The sequence below is a fragment of the Ascaphus truei genome, chromosome 3, assembly GCF_040206685.1.
Source record: "Ascaphus truei isolate aAscTru1 chromosome 3, aAscTru1.hap1, whole genome shotgun sequence".
NCBI classification, from domain to species: Eukaryota; Metazoa; Chordata; class Amphibia; order Anura; family Ascaphidae; genus Ascaphus; species Ascaphus truei.
This window is the reverse complement of record NC_134485.1, coordinates 353,534,685-353,552,961: the sequence shown is the minus strand read 5'-3', so window position 1 is coordinate 353,552,961 and position 18,277 is coordinate 353,534,685. Positions and strand designations below refer to the sequence as shown.

The 18,277-nt window shown below is 52.7% G+C and overlaps 1 protein-coding gene across 1 annotated transcript in view; it reads left to right on the top strand.

Annotated features, from left to right (window-relative positions):
- Positions 1–744: 744 nt before the first annotated feature.
- Positions 745–18,277, top strand: part of KPNA3 (karyopherin subunit alpha 3) — a 108,122-nt gene continuing 90,589 nt past the window's right edge. The window contains exon 1 of the mRNA XM_075591950.1: positions 745–1,011. Coding sequence (XP_075448065.1) covers positions 943–1,011 — 69 coding nt within the window. The 5' untranslated portion in view covers positions 745–942. The remainder of the gene's footprint in view (positions 1,012–18,277) is intronic.

Here is an 18,277-nt window from a genome sequence, read left to right as displayed (position 1 = left end):
GTGATGCGATGTGCGCGCAAATTTGGGTTGTGCAAAACTCCACCGGCGGCAAAATGCAGCGTTGTCGCTGCGACATTTTGCCGGCACAACCCAAATTGAAATTTGGGGCTACAGTCGCGTGATGCGAGCTGGTTCAGCCAATAAAGGCGAATCAGCTCCGTGACGTATTCGTTACACGCCCCCAACCCCGCGACCTGACTCCTGCAGTTTGAGCAGAGATCGCTGGGCTGCAGGAGCGCACGGCGGGGCGCGAACGCTAGCAAGCAGACGTAGCGCCCTATCGGAGCTAGCTCTTACTTTGAATGGGAATTGTTTATTCTTTATTGTGGTTTATATTTATTTTTTTCTTTTCCAGCACATTCTCCCCCAAATCAGCACTGAATAAACGCATTCCATTACTACTTATTAATTCTATGTGTTTTCACCTTTTCTTTTTGTTGCAGTGTAGGTTTATAGAAGCACACAGAAAACAGTCACGTTACAGCACCTAAGTTGAAAAATATGTTTGTTTTTCTCTCTCCAGCACTGAAAGTGTTAATTTGGGGGGTCCAAGGCTCAAACAGCTAATTAACATAACTCCGCCCACCACTCGCAATACTGAGTTGAGGCTCAGAGAAGGGGAGGGGCTAAGGGACGCCTTTGTGACGTGCCCGCCTGTCGGTCATAATCACATGATCTCGGAAAGTTTGCGTCACAAAGAAACGTCGCGAGGACCCAACACTGTAGCAAAGCGCCAGGCAGGCGGCTTCCTCCTCCTCGCGCACCTCTGACGTCGAAGCCCCGCCCCCTTCTCGCTCCCTCCACCAAGAGCCGAGCGCGCCGAGGCGTTGAGGAAAAAGCACGCGCAGGGCGGGGGGAGCGTGCGTGTGCGGCTCGCGGGCTCTGGAGCTGAGAGTGTGTCGCAGCCGGTAACGGAAAGAGCAAGCAGCAACAGCAGCCACCATGGCGGAGAGCGCCGGCCTGGATAACCACCGCATCAAGAGCTTCAAGAACAAGGGCCGCGATGTAGAGGTGAGTCGGGGTTGCAGGAGCCGGCACTGTCGGTCCTTGACCCCCCTTCGCTGCCACGGGAGCTGTGGGGCCCCCTCTGTCAGGGGCCCCACAAAGGGGTTATCCTGCCCTAACCAGCTGGGCTCGGATGTGAGGGAGCAAAGCTGTGCGGGGCTGCAGGCCGGGGATGCCGCCGGTGTCTCCGTCATGAGGGCGCGGCCTGTGCCTACAGGAGCCGCCCTCCGGTCAGTGTGTGTGTTACCTGCCTGGCCTTATCTGCTCGGTCCTGCACACCAGCAGTGGGCTGTGTCCCCGATTAACCCGTTCACGGTCAGCGGGTGGGTGTTAGGTGCCGGTCTGTGATTATGGCAGGGGGTTTCACTGTAATGCTGCGGTGCTGCTGTGATCACTTATATGATGCCGGCCTCTGCAGGGGTGGCGGTGGGGATTACCAAATCAGGGGTGAGAAATACCCGAGTGGGATCATATGAGTCAGGTACATACAGCAGTGATCACCATCAAACCTGGAAGAGAGATGGAGGGATGTAACATTATTGTCATGTCAAGGTTGCCGCCTGATGCAGCTGTCGGATTATAGCTACACCTACGTTTGTGTGTATCCAGGGGGAGCTTTTAATAGACATTCATGTTATAGTAGTAAGCGGTTTATTGGTTTTTCTAATACACGTCCTTTAATTTTTTGTTCTTGTTAGTTTCTAGCTGTAGCCCATAAAATCTCGAAGTGGTCTGCGATGTATTGTTCTGCATTGCAGGTCCCCTCGAAGACCAAATGGGGTGAAACTGGTTTCCCGAAGTGTCCATGAATCCATCTTCCCTTAGATGGCAGGACTATTCAGCTCCTGATACATTCCCCGCTCTGTACTGTGCTGGGGTCAGAGGCCCCAGCTATAAAGATGACATAGCCCAGACTCTCACGTGTTAGATGTGATGCAAATCGGTGCCCTTTTCAATGCCAGATGGGCCTGTTGAGCTCTAGCTCATGAAGGTGCTACATTGTATCAGGGTGCAGTCTGTATTGATTAAGTTGTGTCTCTGAAAAGCCTGGTGTGATTTTCTGTAGGATAAACACTCCATGGGCTCTTGATGTGTGTATTTAGGCAGTCATAACATTAGGTCATTTCTGAGTGGTTGTTTATTTGCTGGGCAGGAAATCTTAGTAAATCATTTTTTTAACTTAAGATACATAAAATATAAATTCTCGGTGCTTTGTGGCTTAAAGCCTGGCCAAGCGTTTTATAGATCTATATAGATAACTGCCCACTGCCTAGGGCATATTTGAAAACGAGAGCACTCTCAATGTATGTCCTGGTAAAACATTTGATAAATGTGACAGCATCTGTAAGGTAATGACACTGAAAACTGACAGAACTGTATTACAAAAACATAACATGTACAACGTTTTCATCTTTTTCCATTCATGTTGACTCGCTAGTAAAATCAAATCAATATTGGACAGTTTCCTGTCTAGTGAGATATTTTGTGTTTTTAAATACAAATAAATGCTATGGCACAGACTTATCTGAAAGGTGTGGGCAAGGAGCACTATACTTGGAGCTCGGTTCTCCTTGGAACTTGAGAAAGTATAATTAAGGAAGCACCATGTGATGTACACAACCAACATGGGTTATCTGGCAAGAGTTTCCCAATTTCCTAGATCTCCAATTTGCAAATTTTTACACAACCAAATGGTACCAATAGAAAGAAAATGATTTGGGACAGATTATTGACGCTGTTAAATGTAATCGAAAACCTTGTCATAAACCTTCACTGCTTCTGTATTTTTCTTACTGCATTTCACTAAACACACACCCCCTTGGCTTCTAGTAGATAGAGTTGAGGGATATTTGTTGTCTCGGCCTTTAAATATGTATTTTATTAAATTGAATAAAAAAAGATAAAGTGCAGTGATAGGCAAAGGGATGATGCAGCCGAGGATAGGGGCTTCTCCCAACCCCCTGAAGTCGGCTTCTGAATGCTGGCACACGTGAATAATGTCCAACTCCTCTACTTACATTGGGAACTAGTATGTAGCACTGTCAGAGTGGGAAGATACATCTCTCCTACTACTGCACTGAGTGTGGAAGAAGAGTGAGCAGTCGGGGCTGAAGGTAAAACCCCTGAGGGGCTGTATGCAGCCTGTTGCCCACCAATGGTATATACTCGTAAACGACATTGCTTCATCTTTTATAAGGTAAGGAGCAATGCGTTGTGGAGGCCAGCGGTTCTAGTGATTCTGCGCCATTGATCTCGATTTAGGGCAGCATTTTGGGCCTCGTCTTCTGTGAAGTGGAACGGTTTGAGATCTTGCGCCACCTGGTTCGACCACGTTTTCTTTGGAGCATTTCGGTCCACTTTCCAGGGTATGGGTCTTGTTGTGTTGAGGCAATGGTATGTTAGTCTGGTGATGTCCTTACGGCAGACGTGGCCAAACCACCTAAGTCTTTGTCGCTTAATTCAGCGGTGCGCAAACTGGGGAGTGCGTCCCCTTGGGGGGCGCAAGATAATTTAGGGGGGGGCGGCGCAGGCTGCGTGCGGGGAAACCTGGGGGCGGGCAGAGCTGTGCACGCGTGGCCAGAAGCTCCGTGCTGAGGCTGCTTCCAGTTCTCTGCTGTCTGCCTGCAGAGGGGGCGGGGCCTTGCTGCGGGGCCTTCCCTGCACACAGACAAGCCCTCCTCCTCCTGTCTGTTACCTGCCCGTTTTCAGCAGCACATGGGGGGACCTGAGCAGGCTTTGTTACTCCCTCCCCCCCTGTGTGTGTGTGTGTGTGTGTGTGTGTGTGTTTGTGGACTGCAGTGTGTGTGTGTTTGTGGACTGCAGTGTGTGTGTGTGTTTGTGGACTGCAGTGTGTGTGTTTGTGGACTGCAGTGTGTGTGTGTGTGTGTTTGTGGACTGCAGTGTGTGTGTGTGTGTGTGTGTGTGTGTGTGTGTGTTTGTGGACTGCAGTGTGTGTTTGTGGACTGCAGTGTGTGTGTGTGTGTGTGTGTGTGTGTGTGTGTGTTTGTGGACTGCAGTGTGTGTGTGTTTGTGGACTGCAGTGTGTGTGTGTGTGTGTGTGTGTGTTTGTGGACTGCAGTGTGTGTGTGTGTGTGTGTGTGTGTTTGTGGACTGCAGTGTGTGTGTGTGTGTGTGTGTTTGTGGACTGCAGTGTGTGTGTGTGTGTGTGTGTGTGTGTGTGTTTGTGGACTGCAGTGTGTGTTTGTGGACTGCAGTGTGTGTGTGTGTGTGTGTGTGTGTTTGTGGACTGCAGTGTGTGTGTGTGTGTGTGTGTTTGTGGACTGCAGTGTGTGTGTGTGTGTGTGTGTGTTTGTGGACTGCAGTGTGTGTGTGTGTGTGTGTTTGTGGACTGCAGTGTGTGTGTGTGTGTGTTTGTGGACTGCAGTGTGTGTGTGTGTGTGTATTTGTGGACTGCAGTGTGTGTGTGTGTTTGTGGACTGCAGTGTGTGTGTGTGTGTGTGTGTTTGTGGACTGCAGTGTGTGTGTGTGTGTGTGTGTGTGTTTGTGGACTGCAGTGTGTGTGTGTGTGTGTGTGTGTGTGTGTGTGTGTGTGTGTGTGTGTGTTTGTGGACTGCAGTGTGTGTGTGTGTGTGTGTGTGTGTGTGTGTGTGTGTGTGTGGACTGCAGTGTGTGTGTGTGTGTGTGTGTGTGTGGACTGCAGTGTGTGTGTGTGTGTGTGTGTGTGGACTGCAGTGTGTGTGTGTGTGTGTGTGGACTGCAGTGTGTGTGTGGACTGCGTGTGTGTGTGTGGACTGCGTGTGTGTGTGGACTGCGTGTGTGTGTGGACTGCAGTGTGTGTGTGGACTGCAGTGTGTGTGTGGACTGCAGTGTGTGTGTGGACTGCAGTGTGTGTGGACTGCAGTGTGTGTGTGGACTGCAGTGTGTGTGTGGACTGCAGTGTGTGTGTGGACTGCAGTGTGTGTGTGTGTGTGTGTGTGTGTGGACTGCAGTGTGTGTGTGTGTGTGTGTGGACTGCAGTGTGTGTGTGGACTGCAGTGTGTGTGTGGACTGCAGTGTGTGTGTGGACTGCAGTGTGTGTGTGGACTGCAGTGTGTGTGTGGACTGCAGTGTGTGTGTGTGGACTGCAGTGTGTGTGTGTGGACTGCAGTGTGTGTGTGTGGACTGCAGTGTGTGTGTGTGGACTGCAGTGTGTGTGTGTGGACTGCAGTGTGTGTGTGTGGACTGCAGTGTGTGTGTGTGGACTGCAGTGTGTGTGTGTGGACTGCAGTGTGTGTGTGTGGACTGCAGTGTGTGTGTGTGGACTGCAGTGTGTGTGTGGACTGCAGTGTGTGTGTGTGTGTGTGTGGACTGCAGTGTGTGTGTGTGTGTGGACTGCAGTGTGTGTGTGTGTGTGTGTGTGTGGACTGCAGTGTGTGGGTGTGTGTGTGTGGACTGCAGTGTGTGTGTGTGGACTGCAGTGTGTGTGTGTGGACTGCAGTGTGTGTGTGTGTGGACTGCAGTGTGTGTGTGTGTGGACTGCAGTGTGTGTGTGTGTGGACTGCAGTGTGTGTGTGTGTGGACTGCAGTGTGAGTGTGTGTGTGGACTGCAGTGTGAGTGTGTGTGTGGACTGCAGTGTGAGTGTGTGTGTGGACTGCAGTGTGAGTGTGTGTGTGGACTGCAGTGTGAGTGTGTGTGTGGACTGCAGTGTGAGTGTGTGTGTGGACTGCAGTGTGAGTGTGTGTGTGGACTGCAGTGTGAGTGTGTGTGTGGACTGCAGTGTGAGTGTGTGTGTGGACTGCAGTGTGTGTGTGTGTGTGGACTGCAGTGTGTGTGTGTGTGTGGACTGCAGTGTGTGTGTGTTTGTGGACTGCAGTGTGTGTGTGTGTGTGTGTGTGTGTGTGTGTTTGTGGACTGCAGTGTGTGTGTGTGTGTGTGTTTGTGGACTGCAGTGTGTGTGTGTGTGTGTGTGTGTTTGTGGACTGCAGTGTGTGTGTGTGTGTGTGTGTGTGTGTTTGTGGACTGCAGTGTGTGTGTGTGTGTGTGTGTGTGTGTTTGTGGACTGCAGTGTGTGTGTGTGTGTGTGTGTGTGTGTTTGTGGACTGCAGTGTGTGTGTGTGTGTGTGTGTTTGTGGACTGCAGTGTGTGTGTGTGTGGACTGCAGTGTGTGTGTGTGTGGACTGCAGTGTGTGTGTGTGTGGACTGCAGTGTGTGTGTGTGGACTGCAGTGTGTGTGTGTGGACTGCAGTGTGTGTGTGTGGACTGCAGTGTGTGTGTGTGTGTGGACTGCAGTGTGTGTGTGTGTGGACTGCAGTGTGTGTGCGTGGACTGCAGTGTGTGTGTGTGTGTGTGGACTGCAGTGTGTGTGTGTGTGTGGACTGCAGTGTGTGTGTGTGTGTGGACTGCAGTGTGTGTGTGTGTGGACTGCAGTGTGTGTGTGTGTGGACTGCAGTGTGTGTGTGTGGACTGCAGTGTGTGTGTGTGTGTGTGTGTGTGTGTGTGTGTGTGGACTGCAGTGTGTGTGTGTGTGTGGACTGCAGTGTGTGTGTGTGTGTGGACTGCAGTGTGTGTGTGTGTGTGTGTGTGTGTGTGTGGACTGCAGTGTGTGTGTGTGTGTGGACTGCAGTGTGTGTGTGTGTGTGTGTGTGTGGACTGCAGTGTGTGTGTGTGTGTGTGGACTGCAGTGTGTGTGTGTGTGTGTGTGTGTGTGGACTGCAGTGTGTGTGTGTGTGTGGACTGCAGTGTGTGTGTGTGTGTGTGTGTGGACTGCAGTGTGTGTGTGTGTGTGGACTGCAGTGTGTGTGTGTGTGTGTGGACTGCAGTGTGTGTGTGTGTGTGTGGACTGCAGTGTGTGTGTGTGTGTGTGTGTGTGTGGACTGCAGTGTGTGTGTGTGTGTGGACTGCAGTGTGTGTGTGTGGACTGCAGTGTGTGTGTGTGTGTGGACTGCAGTGTGTGTGTGTGGACTGCAGTGTGTGTGTGTGGACTGCAGTGTGTGTGTGTGGACTGCAGTGTGTGTGTGTGGACTGCAGTGTGTGTGTGTGGACTGCAGTGTGTGTGTGTGGACTGCAGTGTGTGTGTGTGTGTGTGGACTGCAGTGTGTGTGTGTGTGGACTGCAGTGTGTGTGTGTGTGTGGACTGCAGTGTGTGTGTGTGTGTGTGTGGACTGCAGTGTGTGTGTGTGGACTGCAGTGTGTGTGTGTGTGTGTGTGTGGACTGCAGTGTGTGTGTGTGTGTGTGGACTGCAGTGTGTGTGTGTGTGTGTGTGTGTGTGTGTGTGTGTGGACTGCAGTGTGTGTGTGTGTGTGTGTGTGTGTGTGGACTGCAGTGTGTGTGTGTGTGTGTGTGTGTGTGTGTGGACTGCAGTGTGTGTGTGTGTGTGTGTGTGTGGACTGCAGTGTGTGTGTGTGTGTGTGTGGACTGCAGTGTGTGTGTGTGTGTGTGTGTGTGTGTGTGTGTGTGTGTGTGTGTGGACTGCAGTGTGTGTGTGTGTGTGTGTGGACTGCAGTGTGTGTGTGTGGACTGCAGTGTGTGTGTGTGTGTGGACTGCAGTGTGTGTGTGTGTGTGTGTGGACTGCAGTGTGTGTGTGTGTGTGTGTGTGGACTGCAGTGTGTGTGTGTGTGTGTGTGGACTGCAGTGTGTGTGTGTGTGTGTGTGGACTGCAGTGTGTGTGTGTGTGGACTGCAGTGTGTGTGTGTGTGTGTGTGTGTGTGGACTGCAGTGTGTGTGTGTGTGTGGACTGCAGTGTGTGTGTGTGTGTGTGTGTGTGGACTGCAGTGTGTGTGTGTGTGTGTGGACTGCAGTGTGTGTGTGTGTGTGTGTGGACTGCAGTGTGTGTGGACTGCAGTGTGTGTGTGTGTGTGGACTGCAGTGTGTGTGTGTGTGTGTGTGTGTGTGTGGACTGCAGTGTGTGTGTGTGTGTGTGTGTGTGTGTGGACTGCAGTGTGTGTGTGTGTGGACTGCAGTGTGTGTGTGTGTGGACTGCAGTGTGTGTGTGTGTGGACTGCGGTGTGTGTGTGTGTGTGTGGACTGCGGTGTGTGTGTGTGTGTGTGTGTGTGTGTGTGTGGACTGCGTGTGTGTGTGTGGACTGCGGTGTGTGTGTGTGTGTGGACTGCAGTGTGTGTGTGTGTGTGTGTGGACTGCAGTGTGTGTGTATGTGTGTGTGTGGACTGCAGTGTGTGTGTGTGTGTGTGTGTGGACTGCAGTGTGTGTGTGTGTGTGTGTGTGGACTGCAGTGTGTGTGTGTGTGTGTGTGGACTGCAGTGTGTGTGTGTGTGTGTGTGGACTGCAGTGTGTGTGTGTGTGTGTGTGTGTGTGTGTGTGTGTGTGTGTGTGGACTGCAGTGTGTGTGTGTGGACTGCAGTGTGTGTGTGGACTGCAGTGTGTGTGTGGACTGCAGTGTGTGTGTGTGGACTGCAGTGTGTGTGTGTGTGTGTTTGTGTGTGTGTGTGGACTGCAGTGTTTGTGTGTGTGGACTGCAGTGTGTGTTTGTGTGTTGACTGCAGTGTGTGTGTGTGTGTGTGTGTGGACTGCAGTGTGTGTGTGTGTGTGTGTGACTGCAGTGTGTGTGTGTGTGTGTGTGTGTGTGTGGACTGCAGTGTGTGTGTGTGTGTGTGGACTGCAGTGTGTGTGTGTGTGTGGACTGCAGTGTGTGTGTGTGTGTGTGGACTGCAGTGTGTGTGTGTGTGTGTGTGTGTGTGGACTGCAGTGTGTGTGTGTGTGTGTGTGTGGACTGCAGTGTGTGTGTGTGGACTGCAGTGTGTGTGTGTGTGTGTGTGTGTGTGGACTGCAGTGTGTGTGTGTGGACTGCAGTGTGTGTGTGTGTGTGTGTGTGTGTGTGTGGACTGCAGTGTGTGTGTGTGTGTGGACTGCAGTGTGTGTGTGTGTGTGTGTGTGTGTGGACTGCAGTGTGTGTGTGTGTGTGTGGACTGCAGTGTGTGTGTGTGTGTGGACTGCAGTGTGTGTGTGTGTGGACTGCAGTGTGTGTGTGTGTGGACTGCAGTGTGTGTGTGTGACTGCAGTGTGTGTGTGTGTGTGTGTGGACTGCAGTGTGTGTGTGTGTGTGTGTGGACTGCAGTGTGTGTGTGTGTGTGTGTGGACTGCAGTGTGTGTGTGGACTGCAGTGTGTGTGTGGACTGCAGTGTGTGTGTGGACTGCAGTGTGTGTGTGGACTGCAGTGTGTGTGTGACTGCAGTGTGTGTGACTGCAGTGTGTGTGTGGACTGCAGTGTGTGTGTGGACTGCAGTGTGTGTGTGTGTGTGTGGACTGCAGTGTGTGTGTGTGGACTGCAGTGTGTGTGTGTGGACTGCAGTGTGTGTGGTGTGTGTGGACTGCAGTGTGTGTGTGTGTGTGTGTGGACTGCAGTGTGTGTGTGTGTGTGTGTGGACTGCAGTGTGTGTGTGTGTGTGGACTGCAGTGTGTGTGTGTGTGTGTGGACTGCAGTGTGTGTGTGTGTGTGGACTGCATGTGTGTGTGTGTGTGTGTGGACTGCAGTGTGTGTGTGTGTGTGTGTGTGTGGACTGCAGTGTGTGTGTGGATGCAGTGTGTGTGTGTGTGGACTGCAGTGTGTGTGTGTGTGGACTGCATGTGTGGTGTGTGTGTGTGTGTGTGTGTGTGTGTGGACTGCAGTGTGTGTGTGTGTGTGGACTGCAGTGTGTGTGTGTGTGTGTGTGGACTGCAGTGTGTGTGTGTGTGGACTGCAGTGTGTGTGTGTGTGTGTGTGTGGGTGGACTGCAGTGTGTGTGTGTGTGTGTGTGTGGGTGGACTGCAGTGTGTGTGTGTGTGTGTGTGTGTGGTGGACTGCAGTGTGTGTGTGTGTGTGTGTGTGTGTGTGTGTGTGTGGACTGCAGTGTGTGTGTGTGTGTGTGTGTGTGTGTGTGACTGCAGTGTGTGTGTGTGTGTGTGTGGTGTGTGTGTGGACTGCAGTGTGTGTGTGTGTGTGTGTGGACTGCAGTGTGTGTGTGTGTGTGTCGACTGCAGTGTGTGTGTGTGTGTCGACTGCAGTGTGTGTGTGTCGACTGCAGTGTGTGTGTGTGGACTGCAGTGTGTGTGTGTGTGGACTGCAGTGTGTGTGTGTGTGTGTGTGGACTGCAGTGTGTGTGTGTGGACTGCAGTGTGTGTGTGTGGACTGCAGTGTGTGTGTGTGTGTGTGTCGACTGCAGTGTGTGTGTGTGTGTGTGTCGACTGCAGTGTGTGTGTGTGTGTGTGTGTGTGGACTGCAGTGTGTGTGTGTGTGTGTGTGGACTGCAGTGTGTGTGTGTGTCGGTGTGTGTGTGTGGACTGCAGTGTGTGGACTGCAGTGTGTGTGTGGACTGCAGTGTGTGTGTGTGTGTGGACTGCAGTGTGTGTGTGTGTGTGTGTGGACTGCAGTGTGTGTGTGTGTGTGTGTGTGTTGTGGACTGCAGTGTGTGTGTGTGTGTGTGTGTGTGTGTGTTGTGGACTGCAGTGTGTGTGTGTGTGTGGTGTGTGTGTGTGTGTTGTGGACTGCAGTGTGTGTGTGTGTGTGTGTGACTGTGTGTGTGTGTGTGTGTGTGTGGACTGCAGTGTGTGTGTGTGTGTGTGTGTGTGTGTGTGACTGCAGTGTGTGTGTGTGTGTGTGTGTGTGTGTGGACTGCAGTGTGTGTGTGTGTGTGTGTGGACTGCAGTGTGTGTGTGTGTGTGTGTGTGTGTGTGTGGACTGCAGTGTGTGTGTGGACTGCGTGTGTGTGTGTGGACTGCAGTGTGTGTGTGGACTGCAGTGTGTGTGTGGACTGCAGTGTGTGTGTGGACTGCAGTGTGTGTGTGGACTGCAGTGTGTGTGTGTGACTGGCTGTGTGTGTGTGGACTGCAGTGTGTGTGTGGACTGCAGTGTGTGTGTGACTGCAGTGTGTGTGTGTGGACTGCAGTGTGTGTGTGGACTGCAGTGTGTGTGTGGACTGCAGTGTGTGTGTGTGTGTGGACTGCAGTGTGTGTGTGTGTGTGTGTGGACTGCAGTGTGTGTGTGTGGACTGCAGTGTGTGTGTGTGGACTGCAGTGTGTGTGTGTGGACTGCAGTGTGTGTGTGGACTGCAGTGTGTGTGTGGACTGCAGTGTGTGTGTGTGTGTGGACTGCAGTGTGTGTGTGTGTGTGTGTGTGTGGACTGCAGTGTGTGGGTGTGTGTGTGTGGACTGCAGTGTGTGTGTGTGGACTGCAGTGTGTGTGTGTGGACTGCAGTGTGTGTGTGTGTGGACTGCAGTGTGAGTGTGTGTGTGGACTGCAGTGTGAGTGTGTGTGTGGACTGCAGGTGTGTGGACTGCAGTGTGAGTGTGTGTGTGGACTGCAGTGTGAGTGTGTGTGTGGACTGCAGTGTGAGTGTGTGTGTGGACTGCAGTGTGTGTGTGTGTGGACTGCAGTGTGTGTGTGTGTGTGTGTGTGTGGACTGCAGTGTGTGTGTGTGTGTGGACTGCAGTGTGTGTGTGTTTGTGGACTGCAGTGTGTGTGTGTGTGTGTGTGTGTGTGTTTGTGGACTGCAGTGTGTGTGTGTGTGTGTGTTTGTGGACTGCAGTGTGTGTGTGTGTGTGTGTGTTTGTGGACTGCAGTGTGTGTGTGTGTGTGTGTGTGTGTGTGTGTGTGTGTGTGTGTGTGTGTGTGTGTGTGTGTGTGTGTGTGTGTGTGTGTGTGTGTGTGTGTGTGTGTGTGTGTGTGTGTGTGTGTGTGTGTGTTGTGGACTGCAGTGTGTGTGTGTGTGTGTGTGTGTTTGTGGACTGCAGTGTGTGTGTGTGTGTGTGTGTTTGTGGACTGCAGTGTGTGTGTGTGGACTGCAGTGTGTGTGTGTGTGGACTGCAGTGTGTGTGTGTGGACTGCAGTGTGTGTGTGTGGACTGCAGTGTGTGTGTGTGGACTGCAGTGTGTGTGTGTGTGGACTGCAGTGTGTGTGTGTGTGGACTGCAGTGTGTGTGCGTGGACTGCAGTGTGTGTGTGTGTGTGTGGACTGCAGTGTGTGTGTGTGTGTGTGGACTGCAGTGTGTGTGTGTGTGTGGACTGCAGTGTGTGTGTGTGTGGACTGCAGTGTGTGTGTGTGTGGACTGCAGTGTGTGTGTGTGGACTGCAGTGTGTGTGTGTGTGTGTGTGTGTGTGTGTGTGTGTGTGTGTGTGGACTGCAGTGTGTGTGTGTGTGTGTGGACTGCAGTGTGTGTGTGTGTGTGTGGACTGCAGTGTGTGTGTGTGTGTGTGTGTGTGTGTGGACTGCAGTGTGTGTGTGTGTGTGGACTGCAGTGTGTGTGTGTGTGTGTGTGTGTGTGTGTGTGTGGACTGCAGTGTGTGTGTGTGTGTGTGGACTGCAGTGTGTGTGTGTGTGTGTGGACTGCAGTGTGTGTGTGTGTGTGTGGACTGCAGTGTGTGTGTGTGTGTGTGTGTGTGTGGACTGCAGTGTGTGTGTGTGGACTGCAGTGTGTGTGTGTGGACTGCAGTGTGTGTGTGTGGACTGCAGTGTGTGTGTGTGTGGACTGCAGTGTGTGTGTGTGGACTGCAGTGTGTGTGTGTGGACTGCAGTGTGTGTGTGTGGACTGCAGTGTGTGTGTGTGTGGACTGCAGTGTGTGTGTGTGTGGACTGCAGTGTGTGTGTGTGTGTGGACTGCAGTGTGTGTGTGTGGACTGCAGTGTGTGTGTGTGTGTGTGTGTGTGTGTGTGTGTGTGTGGACTGCAGTGTGTGTGTGTGTGTGTGTGTGTGTGTGTGTGTGTGTGGACTGCAGTGTGTGTGTGTGTGTGTGTGTGTGTGTGTGTGTGTGTGTGTGTGTGTGTGTGTGGACTGCAGTGTGTGTGTGTGTGTGTGTGTGTGGACTGCAGTGTGTGTGTGTGTGTGTGTGTGGACTGCAGTGTGTGTGTGTGTGTGTGTGGACTGCAGTGTGTGTGTGTGTGTGGACTGCAGTGTGTGTGTGTGTGTGTGTGTGTGTGTGTGTGTGTGTGTGTGTGTGTGTGTGGACTGCAGTGTGTGTGTGTGTGTGGACTGCAGTGTGTGTGTGTGTGTGTGTGTGGACTGCAGTGTGTGTGTGTGTGTGTGTGTGGACTGCAGTGTGTGTGTGTGTGTGTGTGTGGACTGCAGTGTGTGTGTGTGTGTGTGGACTGCAGTGTGTGTGTGTGTGTGTGTGTGTGGACTGCAGTGTGTGTGTGTGTGTGTGTGGACTGCAGTGTGTGTGTGTGTGTGTGTGGACTGCAGTGTGTGTGTGTGTGTGGACTGCAGTGTGTGTGTGTGTGTGTGTGTGTGGACTGCAGTGTGTGTGTGTGTGGACTGCAGTGTGTGTGTGTGTGTGTGTGGACTGCAGTGTGTGTGTGTGTGTGTGTGGACTGCAGTGTGTGTGTGTGTGTGTGTGGACTGCAGTGTGTGTGTGTGTGTGGACTGCAGTGTGTGTGTGTGTGTGTGTGTGTGGACTGCAGTGTGTGTGTGTGTGTGTGGACTGCAGTGTGTGTGTGTGTGTGTGGACTGCAGTGTGTGTGGACTGCAGTGTGTGTGTGTGTGTGGACTGCAGTGTGTGTGTGTGTGTGTGTGTGGACTGCAGTGTGTGTGTGGACTGCAGTGTGTGTGTGTGTGTGGACTGCAGTGTGTGTGTGTGTGGACTGCAGTGTGTGTGTGTGTGGACTGCAGTGTGTGTGTGTGGACTGCGGTGTGTGTGTGTGTGTGTGGACTGCGGTGTGTGTGTGTGTGTGTGTGTGTGTGGACTGCGGTGTGTGTGTGTGGACTGCGGTGTGTGTGTGTGTGTGTGGACTGCAGTGTGTGTGTGTGTGTGTGTGTGTGTGTGTGGACTGCAGTGTGTGTGTGTGTGTGTGTGTGTGTGTGTGTGGACTGCAGTGTGTGTGTATGTGTGTGTGTGGACTGCAGTGTGTGTGTGTGTGTGTGTGGACTGCAGTGTGTGTGTGTGTGTGTGTGTGGACTGCAGTGTGTGTGTGTGTGTGTGTGTGGACTGCAGTGTGTGTGTGTGTGTGTGTGTGGACTGCAGTGTGTGTGTGTGTGTGTGTGTGTGTGTGTGTGTGTGTGTGTGGACTGCAGTGTGTGTGTGTGGACTGCAGTGTGTGTGTGTGTGTGTTTGTGTGTGTGTGTGGACTGCAGTGTTTGTGTGTGTGGACTGCAGTGTGTGTTTGTGTGTTGACTGCAGTGTGTGTGTGTGTGTGTGTGGACTGCAGTGTGTGTGTGTGTGTGTGTGTGGACTGCAGTGTGTGTGTGTGTGTGTGTGTGTGTGTGTGGACTGCAGTGTGTGTGTGTGGACTGCAGTGTGTGTGTGTGTGTGTGTGGACTGCAGTGTGTGTGTGTGTGTGTGTGGACTGCAGTGTGTGTGTGTGTGTGTGGACTGCAGTGTGTGTGTGTGTGTGTGTGTGGACTGCAGTGTGTGTGTGTGTGTGTGTGTGTGGACTGCAGTGTGTGTGTGTGGACTGCAGTGTGTGTGTGTGTGTGTGTGTGTGTGTGTGTGTGGACTGCAGTGTGTGTGTGTGGACTGCAGTGTGTGTGTGTGTGTGTGTGTGTGTGTGGACTGCAGTGTGTGTGTGTGTGTGGACTGCAGTGTGTGTGTGTGTGTGTGTGTGTGTGTGTGTGGACTGCAGTGTGTGTGTGTGTGTGTGTGTGTGTGGACTGCAGTGTGTGTGTGTGTGTGGACTGCAGTGTGTGTGTGTGTGGACTGCAGTGTGTGTGTGTGTGGACTGCAGTGTGTGTGTGTGGACTGCAGTGTGTGTGTGTGTGTGTGTGTGGACTGCAGTGTGTGTGTGTGTGTGTGTGTGGACTGCAGTGTGTGTGTGGACTGCAGTGTGTGTGTGGACTGCAGTGTGTGTGTGGACTGCAGTGTGTGTGTGGACTGCAGTGTGTGTGTGGACTGCAGTGTGTGTGTGGACTGCAGTGTGTGTGTGTGTGTGTGTGGACTGCAGTGTGTGTGTGTGGACTGCAGTGTGTGTGTGTGGACTGCAGTGTGTGTGTGTGTGTGTGGACTGCAGTGTGTGTGTGTGTGTGTGTGTGTGTGTGTGTGTGTGTGTGGACTGCAGTGTGTGTGTGTGTGTGGACTGCAGTGTGTGTGTGTGTGTGGACTGCAGTGTGTGTGTGTGTGTGTGTGTGGACTGCAGTGTGTGTGTGTGTGTGTGTGTGGACTGCAGTGTGTGTGTGTGTGTGTGTGTGTGTGTGTGTGGACTGCAGTGTGTGTGTGGACTGCAGTGTGTGTGTGTGTGTGTGGACTGCAGTGTGTGTGTGTGTGGACTGCAGTGTGTGTGTGTGTGTGTGTGTGTGTGTGTGTGTGTGTGTGTGTGGACTGCAGTGTGTGTGTGTGTGTGTGTGGACTGCAGTGTGTGTGTGTGTGTGTGTGTGGACTGCAGTGTGTGTGTGTGTGGACTGCAGTGTGTGTGTGTGTGTGTGTGTGTGGGTGGACTGCAGTGTGTGTGTGTGTGTGTGTGTGTGGACTGCAGTGTGTGTGTGTGTGTGTGTGTGTGTGTGTGTGTGTGTGTGTGGACTGCAGTGTGTGTGTGTGTGTGTGTGTGGACTGCAGTGTGTGTGTGTGTGGACTGCAGTGTGTGTGTGTGTGTGTGTGTGTGTGGACTGCAGTGTGTGTGTGTGTGTGTGTGTGTGTGTGTGGACTGCAGTGTGTGTGTGTGTGTGTGTGTGTGTGTGTGTGTGTGTGGACTGCAGTGTGTGTGTGTGTGTGTCGACTGCAGTGTGTGTGTGTGTGTCGACTGCAGTGTGTGTGTGTCGACTGCAGTGTGTGTGTGTGGACTGCAGTGTGTGTGTGTGTGGACTGCAGTGTGTGTGTGTGTGTGTGTGGACTGCAGTGTGTGTGTGTGGACTGCAGTGTGTGTGTGTGTGTGGACTGCAGTGTGTGTGTGTGTGTCGACTGCAGTGTGTGTGTGTGTGTGTGTCGACTGCAGTGTGTGTGTGTGTGTGTGTGTGTGTGGACTGCAGTGTGTGTGTGTGTGTGTGTGTGTGTGTGTGTGTGTGGACTGCAGTGTGTGTGTGTGTGTGTGTGTGTGTGTGTGGACTGCAGTGTGTGGACTGCAGTGTGTGTGGACTGCAGTGTGTGTGGACTGCAGTGTGTGTGGACTGCAGTGTGTGTGTGGACTGCAGTGTGTGTGTGTGTGTGTGGACTGCAGTGTGTGTGTGTGTGTGTGTGTGTGGACTGCAGTGTGTGTGTGTGTGTGTGTGTGTGGACTGCAGTGTGTGTGTGTGTGGACTGCAGTGTGTGTGTGTGTGTGTGTGTGGACTGCAGTGTGTGTGTGTGTGTGTGTGGACTGCAGTGTGTGTGTGTGTGGACTGCAGTGTGTGTGTGTGTGTGTGTGGACTGCAGTGTGTGTGTGTGTGTGTGTGGACTGCAGTGTGTGTGTGTGTGTGTGTGTGTGTGTGTGTGTGGACTGCAGTGTGTGTGTGTGTGTGGACTGCAGTGTGTGTGTGTGTGGACTGCAGTGTGTGTGTGTGTGTGTGTGTGTGTGGACTGCAGTGTGTGTGTGTGTGTGTGTGTGTGTGTGTGTGGACTGCAGTGTGTGTGTGTGTGTGTCGACTGCAGTGTGTGTGTGTGTGTCGACTGCAGTGTGTGTGTGTCGACTGCAGTGTGTGTGTGTGGACTGCAGTGTGTGTGTGTGTGGACTGCAGTGTGTGTGTGTGTGGACTGCAGTGTGTGTGTGTGGACTGCAGTGTGTGTGTGTGTGTCGACTGCAGTGTGTGTGTGTGTGTGTGTCGACTGCAGTGTGTGTGTGTGGACTGCAGTGTGTGTGTGTGTGTGTGTGTGTGTGGACTGCAGTGTGTGTGTGTGTGTGTGTGTGTGTGGACTGCAGTGTGTGGACTGCAGTGTGTGTGGACTGCAGTGTGTGTGGACTGCAGTGTGTGTGGACTGCAGTGTGTGTGTGGACTGCAGTGTGTGTGTGTGTGTGTGGACTGCAGTGTGTGTGTGTGTGTGTGGACTGCAGTGTGTGTGTGTGTGTGTGTGTGTGTGGACTGCAGTGTGTGTGTGTGTGTGTGTGTGTGTGTGTGTGTGTGGACTGCAGTGTGTGTGTGTGTGTGTGTGGACTGCAGTGTGTGTGTGTGTGTGGACTGCAGTGTGTGTGTGTGGACTGCAGTGTGTGTGTGTGGACTGCAGTGTGTGTGTGTGTGTGTGGACTGCAGTGTGTGTGTGTGTGTGTGGACTGCAGTGTGTGTGTGTGTGTGGACTGCAGTGTGTGTGTGTGTGTGGACTGCAGTGTGTGTGTGTGTGTGTGTGGACTGCAGTGTGTGTGTGTGGACTGCAGTGTGTGTGTGTGTGTGTGTGTGGACTGCAGTGTGTGTGTGTGTGTGTGGACTGCAGTGTGTGTGTGTGTGTGTGTGTGTGTGTGTGTGTGTGTGTGTGTGTGTGTGTGTGGACTGCAGTGTGTGTGTGTGTGTGTGTGTGTGTGTGTGTGTGTGTGGACTGCAGTGTGTGTGTGTGTGTGTGTGTGGACTGCAGTGTGTGTGTGTGTGTGTGTGTGTGGACTGCAGTGTGTGTGTGTGTGTGTGTGGACTGCAGTGTGTGTGTGTGTGTGGACTGCAGTGTGTGTGTGTGTGTGTGTGTGTGTGTGTGTGTGTGTGTGTGTGTGTGTGTGTGTGTGTGTGTGTGTGTGGACTGCAGTGTGTGTGTGTGTGTGTGTGGACTGCAGTGTGTGTGTGTGTGTGTGTGGACTGCAGTGTGTGTGTGTGTGTGTGTGGACTGCAGTGTGTGTGTGTGTGTGTGTGTGTGGACTGCAGTGTGTGTGTGTGTGTGTGTGTGGACTGCAGTGTGTGTGTGTGTGTGTGTGGACTGCAGTGTGTGTGTGTGTGTGTGTGGACTGCAGTGTGTGTGTGTGTGTGTGTGGACTGCAGTGTGTGTGTGTGTGTGTGTGGACTGCAGTGTGTGTGTGTGTGTGTGTGGACTGCAGTGTGTGTGTGTGTGTGTGTGTGGACTGCAGTGTGTGTGTGTGTGTGTGTGTGGACTGCAGTGTGTGTGTGTGTGTGTGGACTGCAGTGTGTGTGGACTGCAGTGTGTGTGTGTGTGTGGACTGCAGTGTGTGTGTGTGTGTGTGTGTGGACTGCAGTGTGTGTGTGTGTGTGTGTGTGTGTGTGTGTGGACTGCAGTGTGTGTGTGTGTGGACTGCAGTGTGTGTGTGTGTGGACTGCAGTGTGTGTGTGTGTGGACTGCGGTGTGTGTGTGTGTGTGTGTGGACTGCGGTGTGTGTGTGTGTGTGTGTGTGTGTGTGTGTGTGGACTGCGGTGTGTGTGTGTGTGTGGACTGCAGTGTGTGTGTGTGTGTGTGTGTGTGTGTGTGTGGACTGCAGTGTGTGTGTATGTGTGTGTGTGGACTGCAGTGTGTGTGTGTGTGTGTGTGTGGACTGCAGTGTGTGTGTGTGTGTGTGTGTGGACTGCAGTGTGTG